This window comes from Acomys russatus, chromosome 31 (genome assembly GCF_903995435.1).
Source record: "Acomys russatus chromosome 31, mAcoRus1.1, whole genome shotgun sequence".
Classification (NCBI taxonomy): domain Eukaryota; kingdom Metazoa; phylum Chordata; class Mammalia; order Rodentia; family Muridae; genus Acomys; species Acomys russatus.
Genome location: NC_067167.1, coordinates 5729413 through 5755351, shown reverse-complemented (window position 1 = coordinate 5755351; position 25939 = coordinate 5729413). Strand labels below are relative to the sequence as shown.

General features: G+C 39.4%; 1 protein-coding gene across 1 annotated transcript in view; it reads right to left on the bottom strand.

Annotated features, from left to right (window-relative positions):
• The window catches only part of LOC127183684 (protection of telomeres protein 1-like), a 28191-nt gene extending 2503 nt beyond the window's left edge, over positions 1-25688 (bottom strand). Inside the window, exons 1-11 of the mRNA XM_051139771.1 lie at positions 25558-25688; positions 22341-22631; positions 18908-19063; positions 14114-14283; positions 10124-10212; positions 9405-9467; positions 7185-7341; positions 5381-5586; positions 4637-4772; positions 2592-2680; positions 773-864 (exon numbers count right to left, since the gene is read on the bottom strand). Coding sequence (XP_050995728.1) covers positions 773-864; positions 2592-2680; positions 4637-4772; positions 5381-5586; positions 7185-7341; positions 9405-9467; positions 10124-10212; positions 14114-14283; positions 18908-19063; positions 22341-22493 — 1311 coding nt within the window. The 5' untranslated portion in view covers positions 22494-22631; positions 25558-25688. The remainder of the gene's footprint in view (positions 1-772; positions 865-2591; positions 2681-4636; positions 4773-5380; positions 5587-7184; positions 7342-9404; positions 9468-10123; positions 10213-14113; positions 14284-18907; positions 19064-22340; positions 22632-25557) is intronic.
• Between the last annotated feature and the right edge of the window lie 251 nt (positions 25689-25939).

The window sequence follows — 25939 nt, the reverse complement described above, 5'->3', positions numbered from 1 at the left end:
CTCACAACAACCCCTTTGGGGGTCAAATGACCATTTCACACAGGTTGCATTTCAGACATCTTGTGTATCGGGTACACAGTTACAGCTGTGAAGTAGCAACACCGTAATTTTAGGGTTGGAGTCACTACCACAACATCAACCTTGGGCAGGTTGAGACTCCCTGGCCTTGGTCCAACTTCCCCAGCTGGCGGCACTCCACACACACTGTTATACATGGTGCACGAAAAGCAATGCTGTCGGCTTTCTGCGGGGAGGGGAAGCTTGTGAGTATCAAGGCTAAGGCCAGCCTGAAGGACCTCTCAGCTTACAGCCACTAGTGTCAGAAACAACAGGGGCCTTTGGGGCTTCTCCATAGTACACACAATGACACACATCTATTTATCGAGTAACTCCCTTTCCTTTTAGACGACCCTATAGAAGCTTACACAGCACAGCGAGGTGACAACACTGTGGCTCTACAGCTGCCCTTTTGCCCTGAATGGCGGGGATAACGCGTCTTCAGATTTTGATTCCTCAACTTCATGTTTTTAAATTTTTTGGTTTATAAATAGATAATCAAAAGCTACAGAAATACACACAGTTTTAGATTCGTGTGGCTGTATTTTTATATTCTAAGTTATTTTAAGTTGTTTTAAGAACAAAACAAAAAGAAACTGAGTTTTCAGGTAAAAGGGACCCCATAATGTCCAGTGAAGTAGAACTAAGTAAAATGAATATTATAGACTTTAAACATCAACTTTAGTTAAGTATCTTTCCCAGGTCTGTTACTTACAGAATCCTTGAGGTAAACTTCCAATACTCCTGTTCCATCATCAAACGTGAACGTCATAACAAACACATACTGTAGAGGTACAATGCCCAGAACTAGTGAGGGGGAAAAAGCAAATTATTCCAGGGTACTAGACTTTCTATAAGTTAAAATCAAGAGTGTTTTACTCTAGTAGCAGGTCATGTTTACTGAGAATATTTACAACAGAAAGAACACTTTCTCCCCGAGAATCAGTCTATGGAACACACACAACAGAATCGCTTTGGAACATTCCATCATATTTAGGAAGGGGTGGCCTCATGATATTAAGGAATTGTCTCCTAATACTTGATAAAAATCATACCAAGTGATAATAGAATGTAACTCATTACATGTTAATTATATGAAAAAAACATAAAATGACAGAATATGAAAGAAAGCAACACACAGTTTACTGTTTAAGTTTATCCCCCTTCAGTATTATGATCATAGTATCCTCTCATTATTATTATTTTTATTAGAGATATAATCTGATTGAAAGAACAAACATGCCAGTGTCTGGGGTTCCATAAGTAGCCAGGATGAGGAAGAATGATAAATTGGAGATATCAAAACACATGAGAATTTGCAATTAAAGCAAAACTCTTCCCTTTCAGGAGTTGAAGACACTGCATAGATACATGGAATGTTTTAGTACCTTCTATTCACGCAGTCCACATTCCATTAGGAAGGTTAATTAAGGAGGCAAGTCAGCTAAATAAGTTGGGTACAGACACAATTTTAGTATGCAGAAGCAGTAGGATGGGAATGGAGTTTCAGGAGGTCTCAATAGTTATACTGAAGCAATCCTAAGAAGGATGAATTATAAAACTATGGTGGACATGAAACAGCACTGCACAGCTCAACAGAAGCTCATACAAAGTAATATGGGCTCTCACTGGCCCAAAGTACATAACATAGACACAGACACACACAGACACACACACACACACACACACACACTCTCACTCACTCACAAGCAGCACACATATACATGTTTAAGAAACAAAATTTCAGTCTAGGGGAAAGAAACTGGGTATACAGTTTCATGAAAATAAGAATTCTCACTAAATTTTTAGTTGCCCAAACTAAACCTACAGCCTACAGCTGTCAATGGTTATGAAGGGCACGCTGTGAGAAAACATTGGCAAAGTGGACATGTCTTGAGACAGAGAAGTCAGGAGTGCAAGAAAATAACAAAAGACAGAAGAGTATTTGGCTTGAAAATACAGACTCACTGTAGGAACAAAAGACATCGTGAGACACACAAAGAGCATTGTCCTTACAGAGGAAACGGACATAAAAATGCAAAATGTTAATTCTAGTAGACAGAACATGGCTTCACTATTACGGACTGTCTAAAAGTTAAGACGACAAGCTTTAAGTGCATGCCTTACAAACAGTCTGCTCCTGGAAGCTAAAAACAAAGGCTAAAACCAGTCATGTGTGCAACAGACAGCGTCTCAGCTGTGCTGGTTAAGAACTTGAAAGGCAGTAACAGCCATCTCAGCACCTGCTCCAATACAAGCACGAATCATAAAGGTTCTCTCAGGATTTGCATTTGTGACCAATCATTAAACGGAAAAGAGGGAGTCAAGTGTTGAAATATGGTTATGATTATGATTATAATGCTTGGAAATGAAGCAAGTACTTTAAATATTCCTCTTTTTTAAATTGCAGCGGTAGCAAATCCGCTTCCCTTAAGAAAAGTTAAGCTAGTTTTATCATAAGCATTCACAAATATCGAAATAAAAAGCAGTGAGATAACAGAATTAAAATTTTAGAATACAAAAGTCTAGCTCACCTTCTGCTACAGAGGAAGGAATCCATAGTCTTCTATTAGTAACGGTACTTAGGTTTTGTATGGGCTTCAAGTTTGAGCACTGTTTACATCTGAAAGAAGTAAGAAAAAATGTTAAATGTTTAAATATGTTCAAATTAATTTACATCTTGTTCAAGTACAGACAGTTTTAGAAAGTACTATTAAACAGAGAGCACGTCACTGTCTATATTGTGTAGTGCTAATTTCAAGAGCATTATGCTTAACTTAGTACAGAAAAGCAGTAAAAGATATTATGAGTGTTGCGGTTTCAATAAGGAGGGTCCTCGGAGGCTTATATGTTTTAATATTTGTTCTCTGACTGGTGAAACTGTTTGGGAAGGATTAGGTGGTGTGGTCTTGTTAGTGGAAGTGTGTCACTGGGGGTGGGATTTAAGGTTTCAAAAGACCCAGTTAACTTTATCTACTCCCTACTTGTGGTTAAAGATGTGAGCTCTCAGTTAGTGTTCTCAGCTACTGCCTATGTGGTGCCATGATCCCTGCCATGGTGGTCATGGACTAACACTCTAAAACTATAACCAGGTCCCCAATTAAATGCTTTCTTTTAGAAGCTACATTGGTCATAATGTCTCTTCATAGTGATAGAACAGAGACTAAAAAAAATAAAAAAAAAAAAAAAAAAAAAAAAAAAAGGAGCTTCAGAATAAATAACTTAAAAGTTGAGAACCAGGAATTGGTCTAAATCATTAATTCATTCAGTTGGCAATTTTCTTACCTGTTAAAACAAAAAGACACAGGAGAGATGTTGGAGGAAATCTTTGAATTTATGGTTCTATGAGCAATATCTAACAGTCTTACAAAAATACAGTCAATAAGAACAAGTTATTCTGAATGAACGCTGAAGACAAGGAAGATTTCAGTTAAATTAATGTTTTCGGAGAGTACACATTCAGAGGCATTGTGTATAATGCCTGCGAGTCAGTTACAGTCGGAAATATAAGAACATCTGAACCAAGACAATTACTCAAACTTGAAGTCATTTAGTATAACATGCCCTCGTGATGTCACTATATTTAAATGAGTAATTTAATTTCATTACACATAACCAAATGTACATGAGATGCAGTAAGAAAATATATCTGAATAAAAGTTGGAACTCAAGAGTCCCTGTAATTTACGAACTGGGAAAATTGGGTAACTGCTTTCAAGTTTATTATGGAATCATCAAATATATAGGTGTTTCTTCACTAACAGCAATAAAACAGTAATAAAAAATAACGGAATAAAAAGTATTCCCTGTCATTTGGTGGCAGGGGGACAGGAAATAGTTCTTTAGTGAAAATCAAACTTAAGGTCCATGAAAACAAACAAGTGTTACACATTTAGAAGTCATGGGAGAGTGAGAGAGGAACAGGATGACAGAGTTTCCAAGGCGAATGTTTCATCAGAACTGTAGGGTGCTTTTTATTATGTTTCCAGGTCAGAATCCATAGATTTCAAACTCTCTAGCAGTATCCAGTGGCAGAAACCCAACAAGGTGCTGGCTCAGCAGTTCTTGAACTCATTCTTTCTAACTCTAAAATGTCCTCTTAGCCAGCACCTCAATTCTTGTGGAAGAAACAAAATGTTTTAAGCCTTATATGTTGCACACAGAGTATTTAGAGCTCTAGAAATGTGAGTACGGAAGCTCTAAAACTTATCCCAGAGTGGCATGAATACATTTAACTGATTGAATACAGGACTCAGGCCACAGCTGATCACTCTGACAGTCCAGTCATCCACGGAGAGCTTTAGCTTGTCGTCACTCGCTAGCACATGAATGTTGCACCACGCACCGCCAGACTCAAAAAGATCAAACCCCAAAGTTCTCAAAATCCACAGAACAGTTTGCTGAACATGTACCAATCTGTACTACAATCATTACAGCTTGGTATAGCTACGTACCACAGTCATATTCATAGCTGTCTATAAGCAGGAACTGGTACAAACAAGAATCAACTGAGCACAGAGTAGCTGGAGAAGGAATAGAGGCAGTTATAATTCCCAGATCCCCCCAGAGGAGCACACACCCATAGTGACACACCTTTCCTCTTACGAGGAATGGTGCTGCAAGATCCAGGACCTCCAGGTCCTCAGGGCCGGACCTCACAGGGATCACACTGTGAAACGTGCTCGACAGTTTAGAGATCTCACAGAGCCGTCCTCCTGTTGGAAAAAAGAAAGAAATTCTTCAAGAGCCCACAGAGAACCAGAGCCAGATGCAGGATGTCAGCAACACGTGTGACATGGCATGTGCTACGTAAGAAATGCACAGAAAAAGGAGTTACAAACTTAGAAGAAAATTTAAATTTTGCATGACAAGGAAAAAAAATGAACCTTCATATAAGAATTAGATTTAATAAGCACAGGAATAAATAGCACAATTCCACTCTCTTAAGAGTTGCCAACTTAGGTATATGTAGTTGAGGATTTGCATCCTGGTGTTATGATCCAACCATGACACATCAGCGGCTAAGACACGGCCAGCTTCACCTAAGCAATAAGCCAATTTAATGTTAACAGGTATACTCAGAGCTGATGAGCTTGCAGTCAAGAATCCAGCAAGTTTGATAAATGTGAGTTTAATCCATAATTTGAAAGTCCAATTCCAGTAGATATGTGTGCACATACATATTTGAATCTTAACACACTGTTTTGAGATGTTTGCATCAACAGTATTTGTACTTCATAGGGTGCATATCAGATATAGTTAACACTAACAAGAAAAACATGCACAAAACAACATTTGAAATCCCCAACAGCAAGTGTCTTACCTTCTATCAAAATTAGACATTCACTTGAGAGGGGAAGAATGCCATCATTTTTCACAAAATGGACAGCCACCTGCCGCCCGCCTTGGCCTTCCGTGGCCCAGACTTCTGAGTCATACAATAATGTATGTTGCAGCTTGCTATCTGGGGCTTTAGTTGAAGCATCTTGTAAAATTTTATCCACATTTTCATCATTTGGAACTTCTTGTCTAAAATGATTGATAACAAAGTACCAGCAAACACTGTAGGTGCGTTCTCAAAATTTCCAATTCAATAAATTACTGGAAAAAAACTATTTTAGTGGATGAAGAGACAACTTAGTGGTTAAAAGCACTTGCAGAGAACCTACACTCATTTCCCAACCTCCACGTGGTGACTTACAAACATCTGTAACTCCAGTACTGAACTTTGTGGGTGCCAGATAAATACATGGTGCCTATGCACATATGTAGGCAAAACACTTACACACATAAAATAGTCTAAGGCTAAATTTAAACACTATTTTACATGCAGATTAAACCAGCTCTTTTCTTAATTTAGGAGATAATTCACTTTTCAGATGTAAGAGATTTCATTCGACAGGTGTTTAACATTGTGAGAGTAAATATGCATGGCATGCCATAATCACAGAGAGATTTGTGCCTGCGTGGGTACACATATATGCCATGGTGCACGTGTAGAGGTCAGAAGACAGTCTCCTACCATGTTGGTCACAAGGACTTAACACAGGTCATCAGTCTCGGCAGGAGGCAGCTTCACCTGTCAACCCACCTCTCTGGCCAGTGTGGAGTCCAGAGTGCCTTACGTTTACTCCTAGTGTCAACCTATTATCCTTTACAAGAAGCCATGTCTTTGCCCCAGTTACTCTCACTGTCACAGGGCACCTACTTTAAAGTGTTATTAGCTCATTTATCTTCAATTTGTATTTTGTACTAGTCACATTTTACCACGCAGAAAATGGCATGGCTTTGGCAGTAAGAGGCTAAAGTGCTTATCCTGACCCTGTTACCAGCTGGGTATGTAACTTTAGGCAATCTCTTACACTTCCTAAGATGCTTTATTTGTCTAGAAGGACATTCCAGCATAGCTTTAATCTTGAAATATAATCTGGTCGTGTTGCACAAACTGCCTAAATTCTTCATAATACAGTTTAATCACAACTGGGATTCCCTCAGTTTTTATTAAATGCCTTTAATGATTAACTTTGTCCTCAAACAATACAGCCTGAAATTTTGTGAGGCAAAACAGCATGTGTACATTACTCTAGAAAGATATTAACAAATAATAAACAAAACATAAAAATATGTGAAAGCCTGATGCACACTATTCCAATGTGCATGTTTGTGCACTACCATGCTGTATTTTGAGGGACTGTGGTACATTGCCTTAGGACGATACAGAGGACTTAAAACTATCTAAACAAGTTTTGAAATGAATATATATTAATAAGAATAAGAAATTCCTATATATTTATACATTCACATGATAATTGGTGTTTGGAATGAAGGCATTACAGTCAATAAGCAGGACAGGACATTTTGACTTGTGTCTATCAAAGCTACTAAACATTGGATTTCACACATGAAAACATCTATTCTTTTTATTATCACTAATGACTCAAAGGACTATATTCATAGTAATTTAGCACTTTCCCTTTAAGTTATTAGCATTCTTTAAAATACTACAAATTAAACTGTTATTTACTCATTTCTTAAGACTTAAAACCATATATACACACAAGCATATGGGTAGGCATATATACAAACAATATGACATAAAAACTATTTTAATTTTAGAAAATACTTACAATGAGTGACACTTAGGACAAAGCAGTTTAACAGACTGGAAAAGCTGTCTGGGCTTATATGATCTTAATTTTGCTCTGATTCGATATTGTTGAGGAGCTCTTTGCTTCAAAATGGCGCACAACGGTATTGTCTCTAAATAATGGTGATCTGTAAGCACTGTAACAGATTTTAACATTAAATCAGAGCAAGTATGGGGTCTTAGGTATGTTCAGCATGCGTTTCCCTAAGGGAAATACATACTATAAAATCAAATTAACCTCAGCTGTGGTCCCACGGTTTCCAGATGTGCACCTAGGGCCATGGAAGCAGACACTCAATGGGTACCCTGGTGCAGTGTTACTGAGGCAAGTCATATTTACTTATATAGCAGATGTGTAAGTACTTCCATATAGGACTAATAGAAATTCCCAGGAAATTCTAAGTTATGGGCATCAGTGAGGTTTCCTTCACTGAGAAAAATGTCTGGAACCTGTGTAAAGTGTAGAACTGCTCACTGCCAGTGTCTTAAACTATATTTGCCAGGCAACATCTAACTTTCTAACTGGTATTTGATCAAGAGACATAACAAACACGCTCATTAAACATTCATTGTTAGATGGGCTCTTGAGCAACATGTTCCCAAATTAAGATTTTATTTAGCAGCAGGTTTAGACCGGGCTTGAGCGCACGTGGATCAGCAAACAGGCTGGACCAGCACACAGGCCAGAGACACTTAAGGACCCGTCCTGTGGAACGGATACCGGAAGGTTCACTCTTTTTTCCCTTTAACCTTTTTTTTTCCCTCTTGTGTAAGCTAGTTGGGTTGTATAATAAAGTTTAATTGTTAAAAAACAGAGCCTACATTAACTCTCATTTATTAAAGAGCCAGAATGTGGGAGTGGAAAGGGTTACTCATGATGTGGTGTTTGAAGGTGAAGGGATTCACTGTGTAGGCAGAAAGCGGAGATGGTGGAGGAGGAGGAGGAGGATGGAGAAGAGGGGAAGCGCTTAGAACCACGACAGAAGAGAAAGACCGAGAACAGATGACCGGGAAATAAAACAACAGAAGGTTTCAGATGGCCAGAATGAGCTGTGTAGCAGGAATGACTCAGCCTTGACACTTCCCTCTTAGCATAGCCTTACAAGCCTCAGGTATCCAGGTGAATCATTTCTGTTCACAGCTTTAATGAACCAAACCCCTCACAGCCATCCCCTTCATGTGGTAAATGGCTCAGCACTCAGAGAAACACTTCCCTGCTGAGCAGGCCTGACCAACGTCAAGTAAAAGGACATACTTCACATGCTGAGATAATGTTACAAGTTTTAGATTTTGTCCTACTTTTAAACTTCAAGAAAAAAAAAAAAGAAACCATGAGAATGTAAAGAGCCCCTGAATATTCTTTAAAAAGACTCACCAATAATTATACACTGGCACGTTTACTCTAGCCTCTGGGTCTACCTTTCTCTCTCTCCCCCAGTGTCTACGTTGTTACTGAATCGCAGAGAACTGTTTCCACATATCATGCCCTGATTCCCCCAAACATATCAGTGTTTCAGGAGAAGAATTTCTTTTGTTCACATTGCTACTGTGCCTGTTTAAAATAATTAACGCAGACTTGACCCTATTATGGGATTATCTGATATTTTCTTATCACAGCTGTCTTTTGGCTTTCTGCTCTAATCCTAGGCATTTCACATTTACCTTTCATGTGTCCAGACTTCATCATCAAATGATCTCTAGTCTATTTAAGTTTACCCTATGACACCGACTTGAGAAGGGCAGCTACTTATTTTGCTGAATAAGCATTCATTTAGGTACGAATGGATTTTTCTCACTCTGAGATTCTGATCACGCAATTTTGCCATGGAGACTACTACCATTGTCAATATTAAACTTTGGGAGGCCAGGCTAAAGAGTTTATGTGTACAGTGTTAAACATAGTATGTAATTTTATTGAAATTAATGTCAGAGTAGAATTTATACCATTCAGTTAAAAACAAACCTACTGCTATAAGTGTTACAAACTTTAATAGTACATAATTTAAAATACATATTCATATTCTATATAGAGAAATGCACATGTACGGGTTCTTTCTTATACCACTGTAGGAACAGGCAAAGAACAAAAGCTAAATACAAACACTGATTGTCCACATGAGACTCTACTGTCACTTATTGGCCTGAAGGGATTGGCTGGGAAATGCAATGACAGGTGTTACTATACTGGAAAAGGTCTTACCTGTAGCACAGAGTTGTTGGCAACTTTCTACCTCGTATAGGGAAACTAAGTCTGAACTGGAGCCTACAGAAAGAGTAAAGGAATCACATAATATGTAGTTCTATAAAATATAATTCAGAAACAATGCAAAATTAAAAACCATAGAGCACCACTAAGAGAAACTGAAGAAAGCCTAAATGTTGAAAGCTCCTCCCCCCCCCAACTTATTTGCAGATTCAACAGGAGACTAACAGAAATTATACAGAAAACTGTGATAGAAATGTCTTTTTTTTCTTTGAAGCGGAATGAAAGGAATTTAGAATAATGGTTAAGAGCGCGAAGGATGAGAATGTTAGTGTATTTATTACCAGATGACTTCAAGGCCTAGTTAAGAAGCTGTGGTACTGACTAAAGACTGACAAACCAGCAGAGCAAAGAGAGCTGAAATAACCCACACTCTGTTGACAAAAACCAGGAAGGCAATTCATAAAGAATAGAGAATGTTGTTTTGTTTTTGCTTTCAAGAAATGGCTTTGCCATTACTAAAAATTAGGGTAAAGTACATACTTGACAATACACTGATAAGTAGCACATGGAAAGACCAAAATTAAACTCGTATTTAAACCCACTTAAAGCTTTGGTAGACACTGATGCCATCTAAACATGAAAGGGAAACACGGTACTCTAACTAGAAGCAAATTCTGAGCAAGTAAAATGTCAGTGTTATAAATTGTTCTTACTTGAGGGTGTTAAACAGTTGTCCTCGTTTTCTGATTGATATGTATCATCTGAGGGCTGAATGGCTGTCAAATCTACAGATTTTAAAGCTCTGAAATTCAAAGACATGAAGTTAAATTGCATAACAAAGTCAATACAGTAGTTCAGCTCTACCCACTAAACCCATGGGTTCATGACATTGTAAGATTTGGTAGATTCCAGTCAGTGGCGTATAGGTTTTAGCACATTGTTGGACAACTTCAATGCTATCAAAATTAAGAACAGAGGTCGGAAATACCTAAGTCGAAGAGTCAGTCAATGGAATACTACAAAAACAATCAAGCAAAGCCTTAGAATTTAATGCCTAACATTCAGTTAGAATGTCACTCAAGATTGTAAAAGTAAGTCCATCTCCTAGGGACACTGCCTTCCAGTCTGGACACAGCCGCCACCCCCCACCGTAGTTCTACCTGGTAACCCCTTTCAGCCTCCTCTTCTAGTCCACCTATCTCCATTCCTTTGTGACTCCACTGACCTGGAACCCCAGCTACCACACTAGGTTGAGAACCAGGTATGGGACCAACATTTTCCTTCCTATCCTCCATTTTTGATCTCTCTACACTTACCTTTAGTCCTGCTGCAGCCTGACCACAACGGGAGCCCTTCCTCCCAGTTCACATCCCTTTGGGACTCAGGGTCTTCTTGCAGATCCAGGACTCGACTATCTTTTCAAGATCATTACCCCTTTCAGCCTTCTAGGCTAGCTCCATTCCACTGTTACTCCCAGACAACCAGCAGAACACCTCTAATCTATGAGGGATGTCAAAGCCATCACATTTAGCTGGAATGCATGGACCCCACAGCTGGCACACTTGGCTTGGACTTAGACTGGGCAAAAGACATCAAAGAATGGAATACCTACCCAACTGAGACAAGACCACCTATCTACACCAAGAAACACCTCAAACATCCTAACTCCAGAGGCCTTGTGCAAAAACACAAACACAAGCAGCCAATAGGCTATGTCTCCTCCAGAAGGCAGCAAACCTACTACTGCTCTTTAGTCAAAGCAAACAAGGACTTTAAAATAGCAGTCATGAATATGTTAAAATACCATTAAGATGATATGAAGAAGTGACTTAATGAAGAATATGAAAGCAATGAAATGATGATAGCAATTTAAGACATGAAAGTGAGAGTTAACAAAAATAAACACACACACACACACACACACACACACATACACAAAGACACTAATTGAAATAAAACTGGAAAATAAAAAACTATAGATGTCAAACAAAAACCTCTCAAGTAAGCCTCAACAGCAAAATTCAAGACATAGAAGAGATAAATTTTAGTTCTTATAGAAATAGCTAGATCAGTTAAAAAAAAAAATCCAGGCACAAAAAAATCCAGCAAGTTAATACTCTAAACAAATGGGACCAAAAAGTAAGCAAATGTAGCTATTTTAGTATCTGACAAGATAGACTTCAAAGTAAAACTAAGCAGAAGAGAAAAAGACATTCCATATCCATAGGAAAAAAATCCACCAAGAACACATAGCAATTCTAAATATTTATGCACCGAATATAAGTTTACCAAGCTCATAAAAGAAACATCACTTCAGCAAAAATAACATTGACCCTCATACACTAATAGTGGGTGACATCAATACCTCATTTTTCACAATAGACAGGCAATCTAGATAAAAACTAAACAGAACCGCTGGAGTTAAATAATGTCACAAACCAAATGGATTTACAGAACGCTGCATCCCAATACTAACACACTTTGTCTTCAGCAGCCCGTAGAACTTTCTCTAAACCTGACCACACGTTAGAACAAAAAACCAAGATACAAAAAATTGAAAGAATACCCTGCGTCCAGCCTGACCAGTATGGATTAAAGTTGAGTATCAACAGCAACAGAAACAACAGAATGCTTACAAATTCATAAAAACTAAACAACTGACTACAAAAAAATTGGATCAAGACAACCTACAACAGACACCTACCTGTAATATAAATTGGTGCATTATTGGCACAAATGATATAGCTCATAACTACTTTTAGAAATTAGATATAAAGCATATTCTATGAGGTGATAACTCATTCATGACACTGAAAAAGTGGCCAAGAGCCAAAGACTCGATAGGTCATGGGCCACATGGGGAAAACTATGATTATTCGGCTAAAGGAACAAACCAATAAAATGACTTCTAATGACATAACACTATACCCATCAAGCAGAGTATCACGCAACCTCAGCAGGGAACCTTCTTCTTGCAGTAGATGGCAGTTCATAAAAAGCCCACTACCTGACAATATGCAGAGAGTTGAGAGACTCTGGAGTAGTCAGGCCTAAATGAAACCCCTCCTTCTCAAGGCTCAGAATTCTATGTAGGAGGCAGAAAGACAGTAAGAGCCAGAGATGGTGAGTAACTCCAAGGAAACAGCACATTCTAGAAACAGGGGACTGGTGCGTACAGGACCTCACAGACATTGTGACAGCACATTTAAGACCTGCACGCATTTGAACCAGACAAAATCCCAGCACTGAGAAGAACAAGTAGACACAAAGTCCCGCCTTGAACCAAGAAGTAATTTAGGACTGACACCTGCTGACAAAGGGAATATCAGTTTTATGCAATGGAATGTCACTGGATAGGTGAAACGCACTCTAGGGCAAGACCCTGGCTGAGGAGCAGTTGGCCGACGCAAAAGAAGCTCCATTTATCATTTATTTTTGCTGTTGTTTTAGGGGAACTGTTTTTGCTGTTCTTATTTTCTGTCTCACTGATTTTTTTGCCTTTTTTTTTGGTCTGTTTTGATTTGCTTTCCTGGTTTTTTTTTTTGGCCTTTTTATAGAGAAACAACATGAAGTTGGGAGAGTGGGGAGGTGGGAAGGCTCTGGGAGTAAAGGATATAATCAAAATATGTTGTATAGAAAAAATTTTAATTAAGAAAAAGGACTGGAAAAGTGAAGTTATATGCTAACACCCTGTGAATTACAATACTATTGGTGCTACTAAAATAGAAACTTAATGCTAAAAGCAATTGAAGTAAATTGAATCTTATATGACAATGGTTTATTTCACTTTATAAAATGTTATGTTTTCTCTTTGAAGACACATGGTCCGTTCTTTTTTTTTTTTTTTGTCTAGAATTCACATAGTGTACCTTTCTATGTATACGGTACCCACTGGAAACAGACAGGGAATAGAACGGAACTCTAACAGTACTATTAAAGCTGTTTTCTATTAAAAAAAGTCATATTCTTTAAAAGTTTAAAAACTGTGACATACTACCATGCTTTGTGATACATTTAATCAGAATCACTTTAGAAGACTCACTATTTTTCATAGTACAATTAAACAAGTTCTTCAATTCCTAATATGTAATCCAAGTTTTGTAGACTGGTTGAAACCTGTTTGGCACCGTTTGCTACTATGTGCAGTGCAGAGAATGATAAAAGAGCATAAAAGAAGAATAACTGTTACAAAGCTTCAGTCATAGTGTTGACTCCACTACACCTCACTGCTTAACACACAGAATCACTTCTCATTTGGCTTACATAGAAGAAGAAGAAGAAGAAGAAGAAGAAGAAGAAGAAGAAGAAGAAGAAGAGGAGGAGGAGGAGGAGGAGGAGGAGGAGGAGGAGGAGGAGGGGGAGGAAGAAGAACAAGAAGAAGAGGAGGAGGAGGAAGAGGAGGAGGAGGAGGAAGAGGAGGAACCTAAGAAAGAAAACAGCATGTAGAGAAGGCTTGGGAAACTCTATGGTCCTATCTGCCTAGACCCGGCTCAGAGCAGTGGTCCAGCCCACCTGCTCACGGGAAGGGAGTAAATAACGACCCGATCTACCTAGCAGGTGCTAGAGTCCAAGTCTCAGCAAGGCTAAGAGAAGAAATGGGAAAAAGACAAACGCCTCGCACATTTCAAGAACAATGTTACCCTGTAAATTAACCTAATGACTATCACATTTATATTTTCCAGGTAGGGATATGAAATACTCACTTTTTCAGCTGATCCACTTCAGGGTTACTTTCTGGTAAGACCCTGATCCCGCGACCATAGCTGGTTCCTCCATGCAGATGAAACTCCAGTCTTACCAGTGAGGTTGTGGACTCTGAATTAACTGGCTGAAGTTTGGCATGGAGGCTGTAGATTCTAAGGAAGCTTCCAATCTGAAAAATTATTTTAAAAGATGATTTCAGACTAGGGGTCTAAAAAAACAATTTCCGATACCTGAAAATTTTATACCCAGAAAATGCACTACCACACAACAGGGACATATGCTCAACCATGTTCATAGCAGCCTTATTCAAAATAGCCAGAGCATGGAAACAGCCTACGTGTCCCTCAGTAGAAGAATGGATAAAGAAACTGTGGCACATTTACACTATGGAATACTACTCAGCTATTAAAAACAAGGAATTTCTGGAATTTGTGGACAAATGGATTGAACTAGAAATTATCATGAGTGAGTTCACCTAGAAGCAAAAAGAGTTAAATGGTATATACTCATTTATATCGAGACACTAGTCCAAGGGGTACGTCCCCATGGAAAACTTTACCTACCAGGAAAGTGGGTCAGAGGGGAGGACATCCTATTGAGACTTTAGGTGTGAGAAGCCTGGGAGAATGAGGAAATAGAAGGATCCAGAGGGTTCTGGAAAACTACAGGCGGGTCTGGGCCCTGGGGTCTTCCTCAAACTATGGCACCAGCCAAGGAAAATATAGGCAGTAAACTTCGAACCCCTACCCAGACTAGCCGATGGACAGGACATTCTCCACCATTAAGTGGAGAAGGAGAACTGACTTTCACACAAACTCTGGTGCCCCATATTTGACCATGTCCCTTGGATGGGGACACCTGGTGGCAGTCAGAGGAAGGATAATAGGTCACCAAGAAGAGACTCGATACCCTATGAGCATATGCAGGGGGAGGAGGTCCCCCTCATTCACAGACATAGGGGAGGGGAATAGGGGGGAAGCGGGAGGGAGGGAGGAATGGGAGGATACAAGGGATGGGCTAACAACTGAGATGTAATTTGAATAAATTAATAATAAAAAAGGCAAAAAAAATTAATTGCAGCAAAAAAAATTTATAACCACTAGGAGGTAGTAATCTCAACAACAAAGGACACTGTTCAATGACGGAGGAGAGTGGCAGCAAGACAGCACTGTCTCTAGCACCAGCTTCATGGATTCTGTCTGTATCAGATCCTGTGTGCAGGGCCATGCTTGTACACACACCAATGTGCTCTCTACACAGGCTCATTCCAGAGGCCCATCAGTAAGATATATTAAGGGAATCTAAGGCAAACACATTTATATTTGATGATAATTTCTGTAAAAAAATTCTTGAAGAGATTAAACATGAGGAATAAAATCCTTTCACTATGAGACTCTGGAAAAATTAACCATGTAACTACATCTAAATAACATTTTTTTTTCCCCCACAGGTTAAGTTTCTTGTTAACTACAGCAGTCCTCATGCTACTGCCTCTGATTGCTGGGATTACATGAAGGAGCCACCATGTGCCTTTCCCCATCCTACAAGGTCTATGGAAAGCAAAGGTTTTTAATAAAGCACTTGTGCTTTTATTACAGCCTTGTAAAAATATATTCTGTGAATTCAAATACAGGATTAGTCCAGAATTTTGAGCTAACAATCCTATAGTCAATCTCAGTTATTTTGCTAAATTTGTTCTAAAATACAATTTTAACTAAGGAACTTAAGCCTTTTCAATAAAGATTTCAAGTGAGAAACTGTAGTAGGCTATTAAAAGCTACTGACACTTAGAGCCAGTGCTGTGATATAATCCTCTACTACGTGGAAGACTGTCTGTGTTCATGGCTTTAAATCCATCCTGGGTAACCCGATTTTAACAAAACATAATAAAACAAAGACATTAACATCTAGCCAAAGAAATAAGCAAAACAAAGTAGACTGCACTGATTTTTGTGTAGACTTATAAGCAAAAAGCAAACAATGACACCATTCACTTGCATAGAAATAGCATTCCTGACTGTAGCGAATGCATAAGAACCCACCTTTCTTTTTTTTCCTTAGTCTTGAGTCATTGTGGTGACACAATACAGCAGAAAAGTGGCATCAAGTGAGGGGGGGGTGGGGGGTTGGGGGGTTGGGGGGGTGGCGGAGGGCAGGGGGGCGAGGGGCTAGGGGGAAGAAGAAGAGCAAGCAGACCAATCCAGCTTCCACTCTGAACTCCCTCTCCATTTTAATCTTTAGCTCCCATGGGCCAAACAGTAGAGAGCAGGGAGGGAGAAAGATCCATTGTCCCAACACCACTCCTTCATTCCCAAGGGGTCCTTCCCGTCAGGCCCCATGGGGTTTTCTGAAAACGGGAGTGCAGGAGGAGCTGTCCAACTTCCTTTACCTGCATCCTGTATCATGAATGCAGTGAAAAATGTAAGTTTGGGAAAACAAAGCAGGACAAAATAGAAAAAAATGTATTTTCTAAGAGGGATTCCCAAGGGACATAGTAGACTGGTAAATAAAGCAATTTTAATTTTTGCATAATTTTTCAAATGTTTATTACTTTTTTATTAGTTCAGCAGACTTTCATAACCTTCAAAGGACCAGAAAGAAGGCTGATACTCAGAGAGGAAAGAAACAGAGACTTAGCTACCGAAAACATAGTCTTTTCACATTAACTTTTAAATGTAAGGAAATTATAGCCAGAAACTTCAGTGCCTTTCAGGACATCTGAAAAAGTTTTCTAAAAATTCATATGAAAGGGAAAGGACAAATATCATTCTGAAGAGGAAGAGGACGAGACAAAGGGGACACCAAAAGGTCGCACACCTAGTTTTATATCAAAGGAATCTGAAAAAACTATCTTCAAATCTCCAGGAAGAAGTGAAATGTGAATGTGTGGGTGTTTATTATCTTTCCTTCACCACGCGGCAATATTAACAAGATGCACAGGCCAGAGACAACTTATTTTTCTGAACAGATCACAGAGTAATGATGACAAGTTGCTATTATCAGAAGTGCCTGCTGGAGGCAACACTGTTTAGTTAAAGCCTGAGTAGATGTGACTATGAAATGTCCCCGGTGCTGTACTACTGAAAAAGAAAGTTGCTTGGTCAGCAATGCAGTAAGTTCCTATAAGCAGAGACATGACAACAAAAGCACAAAAGCGTGCTTTATTCTGTTACAAAAGTCTAACCAATACATAACCATTAAAAATAAGAGTATTTCCACTAAAAAAAAAAAAAAAAGTACAGTTATTGGTCCATAAAAGGCCAAAGTGTAATAATGACTACAAATGTTTTACACTGTTATACGAATTACATCTGGGTAAGAGTGTGTATTTAAAAGGTATGATTTTAGCTTATAGGCAAAAAGTTTAAAATGTCATTTTATATCTGTAGAAAATATTGGAAGAACAGCCTAATTTAAAAGAATTTCAAAGACAACTTGGGCTGGAACTGACCTGAAGACTCCTTCCCTGAACACAAGCTTGGAGAGAAGCAACCAACCGTCCTGTGCAGCTCTGACGCCTGTGAACAAGGACCAGCATGGGACAATCACCCTGAGGGTGCAGCAGCAGCATGCATACCTTGGTGGAAGCCAACAGCTCTCTAATTGGACTTAATGCAAGCTCAACAAGAGGGAAACCATGCCTGGTCCTGGAAACCCAGCCAATCACTCAGTGCCAGAAAGTTGTGAATCTTTGAAGAGGAACTACAACTGCTACTTGAGTAAACCAGCATAATCTCCAACAGTATTGTTAACAACTGTCCTTACATGCATAGGTAAGGGCAGTTCTCACCACTCACCGAGAAAATGTCTTTCTTTACAATGGACAAAGGCCATTACGGAAAATCACAAGCCACCAAAAATGCAGAACTGTAGAGCCTAGTCCCGATAAATACATCTACAACACGAGTGCTGCACCTAGAGCTCAGGGGTTGTTTCAAAAGATGGAATAAATATTCTAAGAGCCAGAGGAACAGGAAGTTTGTGGTGAGACGACGGTGTTTCCTAGAAATGTAAAAGAAACTAAATCCCTTAAGTCTCATAAATAAGGCTGCTTAAACATGACTTGAACAAGGATGACAGCAATAGACGTGCTAAAGAGGAAGAAGGAAATCTCAGGATGCTTTAACCCCAGGTAAAGAACTACAGGCAACTGAGGGGTACTGAGAGAGGGACGGTCTCCAGGGAAGAGTGTACCAACTGGATCTCCAATGCCAAACGGTTAACCCTGAAAACATACATACAAGTAACATTATGAAACACACACACACAGACACACACACACACATAGACACACACACAGACACACACACACAAACACACACACACACACACACACACACACACACACAGACACACACACACAGACACACACACATACAGACACACACACACAGACACACACACACACACACACCACCACCAACACTACCACTACCAGCAACAACAGCAACAATAAACCACCACCACCAACAACAAAGGCAAGAATTTGAAAGAGAAGCAGCAACAGAGGGACATGACACATGAGAGGGCTTAGAGGGAGGATGAGGATAAATGACATAATATAATTACATTCTCAAATAAAAACTGCAATTAAATTATTTATGTATGCATAAGATGGGTTCAGAGCTTTGCTTAACTCAGGCATGTTTTATAACTTAAGAGTTAAAAACAAGCAAATCTGAAATTAATTTCTAGAACCTAAATAATGTCCATAAAAATATTTATATGAACAAAAAGTACAACTAAAAGGAACATGAAAACAAAATAGTATGCATCTTTCTACTCAACATCACCTTCAGGGATTTTGCCACTTGGACATGATTATCGTAAACTACAATGTCTATCACCAGATTCTGTAGCCGCAGAATGTGACTTAAGTCACCTTCGAAAGCCAGGTCTTGTATGCAGACTCTCCAAGAGGGAAACTTCGTCCTGGTGCCATCCCAGACCTGCCACGGGATGGTAAAGCAAAGCTTAAGAATCTTTATGCAAAAAGAGACTCACGTTTTAAAATTAATAGATGTACACTGGTATCTTCAATTGTTTAAACATTGATGTCCATCACTCCGTGATTGGGAAATGACTAAATATAAACTGCTCCTCATGTAAAAAATGTAGAAGATGTGAAGATGAGAAAACAAAAACAAATAAAATAAAACCATGCACACACACCATATGATGCCAAGCAGAACATTAACCTGTTGTAGACTGACAATTTGTTTTCTATTCTGTGCTCAAACCCACACACTTTCTTCCTGCACACACGTATACCCAACTGTGGATATGTATGACTTCTGGCTACTATAAAAAACAAAGATATGATACAGAATAAGAACATTAAATCCACAAGATTGTGCCTGTTTAAAACTGAGTAACAAGAAAATAGAATATGTCTGAACAAATTACAACTGAAAAAAAATCTTTTCAGTCCCTACACTGTATAAATAGAATAACAAAAAGTGCACTGAACTTATATTTCATAAATATTCCTGAAGGCTAGAGAGGTGGCTTAGTAGCTGACAATGCGTATTTGCTCTTGCAGAAGCCATAACTTTGGTTCCTACCACATCGAGCATCTTACAACTGCCTGTAACTCCAACCTTAGGGGATTAGACTCTTCTGGCTTCTCCAGGCACCTACATAAGTGTCCATATTCCCATGTATATATGTGGAATTTTAAAAATGCATTCTTAAACCGCTGGTAAAACATGGTCCCTGACTAACTTTAACTGTCAACCGGAGAAAGCCCAGATCCATCTAAGACAGCCTCAGTCTGATTCGTGATCCTATCTGTGGGGGACACTACACTATCTGTAGTACTGTTTTGATTGCTGATGGGTAAAGGAAGGTCAAGTCCATGGTGGTGGCCAGCATTAGTCCTCAACCATGTAGGAAAGCTGGCCGAGTATTAGCTGGTCTATAAGGCAATGAACATTTAATAAATAGCATCCTCTATGATTTCCACATGACTCTTCCATTTAGAATTTATAAGTAGGGCAGTGTGGAGTAGCAAGGTTGCAGAGGGAAGTCAGGGCGGGTGCTCAAGCACAAACTGCAAGCGTGCTATTCTACACTGCACTACCTCTAAATTCTAAATGGAGGCGTCCTGTGCAACTAACAGAGTATAGCAGAAATCATGGAGGATGCTATTTATTAAATGTCTACACAGTGAGTTCTAGGACAAGAAGGGCTCTGTAGCGAGATTATGCCTCAAAAAACAAAATTATTTCTGATACATTTGAAATTCAATTATCAGGAAAAAAAAAATCATACTTCTATTCTCCAAAAGTAGCGAAAAGCGTAATACTGCCACATATAATCCCAAGGACAGTTTTGCTATTGGGTGGGTATTTTGAACATATAAATGCAGGTATATTAATAAGCAGACTATCATTAGGATTTACTTCAACAAGTCCATGTCAGCAATTTTACTATATAGTCAGAGAACATTCTGTCACACACAAATAATACATACAACAGGGTTTGCCTCAAGTGTACTTTTTCACACCCTTAAAATTATTTCTATAAAAGAAATTTAGAAAAAGTAAAATTGTTAAATGGCATGCAAAGACGAGACAAATTTTAAAACTTCCCTTAAGAAAGCTTAATTTTCTGACATTCACTTTTCAATGCTGTGTGTTAAAGTAAGCTCCTTGATCTTGTTCATACCTGTCAACACTGCAGCCTGAAAGGGGAAAGGGGGAGCTGCCCAGGCTTCCCCCCAACTGATGAGCGACTGCCAGCTGCTGGCTGCTGGGGGAGGGAGCGTGGCCCCTGGACCACTGTTGGGGTGACCGTGCCCCGTGAGTGGCCCTATAGTCAAGCATACATGGACAGTGATAAACGGACTCAGGGGGTTATTTCAATACAAAAAGATTAAGGACATGAAGTTGGGAGTGGTGTGCTTTGTGGGAATGGGGGAGATACGGAGGGGGATGTGGGAATGGGGAAGAGATGGAGGGGGATGTGGGAATGGGGGAGATACGGAGGGGGATGTGGGAAAGTAAGAGGATCACATTTGATTGCGCGTAAGTATAAAATTCTCAAAGAATAATTTTTAAAAGAATATGGAAAAACCCTTTATCCAAGGTGTAAAAAAACCAAACAAAAACAAACAAACAAACAAACAAAAACGAAGTAACTCGAGAGCTAACTGACTTATCTGACAAAAGTTATCAACTCAAAGGGGTGCTTTAAAGAGGATAAGCACTTTCATCTTTTCCTGGCTGAAGGATGGAGGCTTCATCTCAGAATGTCAGTAGTTTTCTAACCGAGTGATAATGTGTAGAGACAGCATCTTTGGTCTTGTGAATGTTCAATGGTTGGTGAACGGGCATGTGTTAAAAAGGTCAGCATTGGTCGCGGAACACGGGTGACTTATCACCATAAATGACCTTATGTGACTTTCAGTTCAGCTTGGCCGGACTTGACTCACTGACCTTAGATTAAGCATTTACTTTCATATGGCAATGTTTACATAAAGCTGCGATGTTCAACTTCAACAGCTTGGCATTTTAGTCAGGGATTTCTATTTTTTCAGTGTTCCTTTAAAATGTGCCATGAGGAAGTGGTATCGGTGAGCCCTAAGTCTTGTCTAAGTACCATGACACTCCACTGTTTGTTTATTAGAGATGAGAGAAAACTAAGGATCTCGGTCAAAGTGATGCTGCTTTAAAAAAATCCTCTGCAGTACAGCAGCATAAGAAATACAATTAAGTAACTACTTTCTGTTGGTCATTCATAGGCATTTAAGTCACTGCATTTTTTTTTTCTGGCTAATTTTAAAAAATAACAAAAAAATATCGCAGTGTTATGCATGCCTTTCCCATGAGCCGTGCAGTGATGACTAGGAGCGGAACTTGGTGACAAGAGGTCCTGCAAGTAAATCGGTGACAACATAGCTGACCTTCATAAAGCAGCAGAAACACCCAGGAGTTTCACTAAAGAGAATTCTGCTGGTTTTTTTTTTTTTTTTTTTTTAATGATTATAATAAGAAATGCATTCAGCAGGTCACACAGTTATAAAATACACATCTGACAATCCTGTGTTCTTTGGAGGAAAAGCACAGAGAAATGCAGGAGTCGAGGTACATGAACAGAAGCTCTCAAAAAACAGTATGAAGTACTTTAACTCTACGGGATCGTCTGGCAGGACTCTGAGTGCCCTAGGCTCCTTATCGACAGACAGATGGCACTAGCGCCTGGCTTCAAGTACTTAAGGCGTACCTTTAGAAGAAATGACACCCCATCCACTTCTGCTTTGCCCAGGAGCTGACAAGTCAGGTCGTAATACTGCATGGGTTGAATGTCAGAGAACTGCAGTAAAGCGGAAGCAGCTGAGATGTGTGTAGACGCCCACACCCGCAAGGCCTCTATCATACTGTGGTCCTGAGCACTGAAGGTGAAGTTCTTGTTTGCAGTACGCAGTGTGAAAGGAGACCCTACGGCGCCATCAAACGCCAAGGATGCAAAACCATAGTTGCTGATTGCCTGCAGCTCATTTTTATATGCTTGGATCTAAGAAGATGGAAAAAAGGAGAAAACAAACAAAAGAGCTGATTAAAAAAAAAAACCCTCAGAAACCAAAGAAACTTGAGATGTGAAGTTTTTTCTGGCTTGAGAAGCAGAGTGAATCTTTACTATTCCTTATTAAGTTAACTCCTGAAACAATACAACCAACTGACACTGTATCAGGGTACACAAAGATGCAACTCTTAAATCACTAGCATTTACTTTTTAAAACAGTCAATAACAGTTACTCTAATTCTACCAAATTTCCATTCTTACATTTATGTGTTTAATTTATTAAAGTATAACTTTTGCTAAAGGACAGTATAATGTGAGTTACTGATGTGAGATAGTGAAATCCAGAACCCATGAATGTGTCAAGCAAACACATGCAGCGGAGACTAAGTCACCTATGTGCAGGGCCTTGTGAGGACAGCTTCCGCTGTGTGAGTGTGCAGGCTCACGGCTGGTAGTAAAACACAATTATTTCATTTTCTTGTTGCTTGACAATTTTTTTCCCTATAGTTTTAGTTCCAATTTGTCTCCCCATATTCGAAGTATACACTTTGTAAGTAGCACATAATTATTTACTTATTTATACCATTCTGGTCGTCAGGGCATAGTCACTATAAAGAACATTGTTCCAAGGATAGGAGCTACACAGAGCTGTTTCCCTTCTATCCCTCACTCTGTGCGTTTCAACAACAGCTTCCTACTGTCTCTCTGTTCTGTTCTTCCTTTGAAATTCTTATGGTTTCATTTCCTTGCGTGGGTGTAAAGGGCTCCTTATGTCCCAGTCGGTGCTGAAGCACTATTTTTCTACCAGAAACTCTCTTGTTTTCCATCCCTTTGCCCTTTGCACAGCCTACTGCAGAACAGCACTTTTTTGCCAATGTGATTTTACATGATTGTTCTTCCTTAAAATAGTTAGTTATCTCAGTGAAACTACTAGAATAAAACCACGTTAATATGTATGCACCCTCAGAAAGTTTGTTATTTCTTAACAAGTTTCAAGGTAAAAAGCCTTCAGTTTATTAAAGAACATTTTAGTTAGCTATAAAAATAAAGGTAAATGAATTTCTATCAAAAATCATTGCTATTATTCTCCCGCATGGAATGTGGTTTCTCAATTCTTTATTTTCTCAAGATTGTGTGTGTGTGTGTGTGTGTGTGTCCATTCGTCTATCCTTATTCATTTCTTTTCTCCTGCATCTAAAATCACAGGCTACATTGCCAGAGATTATCCCAAAGGTCCACTGTACTCTCTTTGTATCTCACACGTGTTCTTCCCAGCTCAGTTGTTGGGATCTGTCTTCAATGTCTAATCCTTTTTTTTGTTGTATTTATTTATTTATTTATTTTTTTGTCTAATCCTTATTAACAGATCCGACAGACTTTTCATTCGCAGCTCCTTTTACATATTGAATTTCTGTTTGTTCTTTTCGGATTCTATTTCTATTTCTACTAGTTTCTTTTTATTCATTTAACTTTCTCCTCCTCCTCTTCCTCCTCTTTTTTAATTTGCTGAAAGTACTTTGCTTAATCTTCTGGAAAAAATTACAATATCTACTGGGGATCTATTGTTCAACAGATTCATGCCAGGACCCCTGTGAAATTTGTTTCTAAAGTCCAGTTGCTTTTAAAAACGCTTTCCTTCTAAGCTCTTCTGTTCATGTCTAGTATTTTTTTCCTTCTTCTTGATTAGTCTCTGCAGTGAAACATTGCAGCTGTTCTGAAATTATGTTACCTCCCCCTCATGGGCAGAATTTTGTTCATTTTGGCAAGTCGCCAGATGAGCTCCTGAAAGGAGGAAAAAAACGTTCCTTCTTCGGTTCAACCTGTAGGAAGCTCGGGGTTTTCCTGAAGCTCTTTCGTTTTACTGCGACTCCCCTTGCAAACGGCCTTCTTTCTGGAACCTGTAGGCTTTGACAGATACGCACGAGAGGCCTTCCTACAGGATAAGGGCCTCTGTGAGTTACGGCAGAGTTTAGTGCTGTCTTACCCAAATTGGATAAGGAACTTGTTATGCTTGTGTGCAAGCAAGGCCTGCCACGCGCGCTCCTGTGGTGGCACTGTTTGCCGCTGCTACGGAATGCAGGCCCAGGTGTTAGAACCAGGGAGCCACCATACCCCTTCCTCTAGTCTTGCTTTCTTTGCTTCCTGCTCAGGCAGCCATGTGAGAAACAATGCCACCAACATCTGTACCCTAAAACTGAGCCAAGCTGAACTGTCTTTATCATAAGTTGCACCTGGCAACACTTTGCCACATAATAAGGAAAACCAATAACTGTTAAAGCGGTAGAAGGCTATTTATGTCTCGCTACGCTGGCCTGGCAGCGTCCCGACTGCTGCATCGCTCCCATTCCATGTTCTCACGATCCTTGCATGATCTTGTCCTGCCCCTACAGCACGGCGTTTAGGCAAGTACTTGTGGGCTAAAAGCAGACTCCTGGTACATTCTGTACAGCGGCTTCTCTCTAGAGCCTTGTCCTGAACAGACATGTTTATTTAGCTGAACTCAATTTTAATCTTCCCCTCCTCAGCTTCCTAGGACTACACAGCTCACACTTCAGGTGTCCTGAAACCAGCCAGAACACAACAGTTAAGTCCGCAACTTCAATAAAATAGAATTAAAAAGCATTTAGAAGGATGTGACAAATTTCACATGAAAACTTGGTAACATGAGCTATATTTGGAAGTGAGAGGACAAACCGGAAGCAGTCCACGTCACGGCTTCTAAGGCATTTCCTGGGAAAAAGGGCGGGCAATTCACTCAAGGGGCTAACGCCTGATACCGTTTACATTGCTTAGCTCTTGGAATGCTCAGTCTCTCTCTCTCTCACAAGGCAGAAACAGGACTAGTTCTAGCTATTTTCAGTGAACAACACAGACCTCTTGTCTCGTAAACGCAAACTGTAGAAAGTACAACTCGTACCTTCAGCCCACGGAAGCAAACAATGTCTCCAACTTTATAAATGATGGGAAGAGCCTCGTAGCTTCTACTGAAGAGCGTGCAAGTTAATTTCACGTTTGTCTGGTCCACAATTGTTACAACTGAACAATAATCTGGGAAACAACAACAACAACAAAAATATTTAACACAAATTAAGGTTATTTTAAAGCACTTATAAAATAAAAATATGCTTGTTTAAGAATGCCAAGGAAATATTTCTCTTTTAAGAAAAAGGTATGAAGTTAACCCAGAAGCAGAAAGAGTCAAATGGTATATACTCACTTATATCTGGACACTAGCCCAAGGGGCATGTCCCATGAAAGTGGGACAGAGGGGAGGACATACTATTGGGACTCTAGGTGAG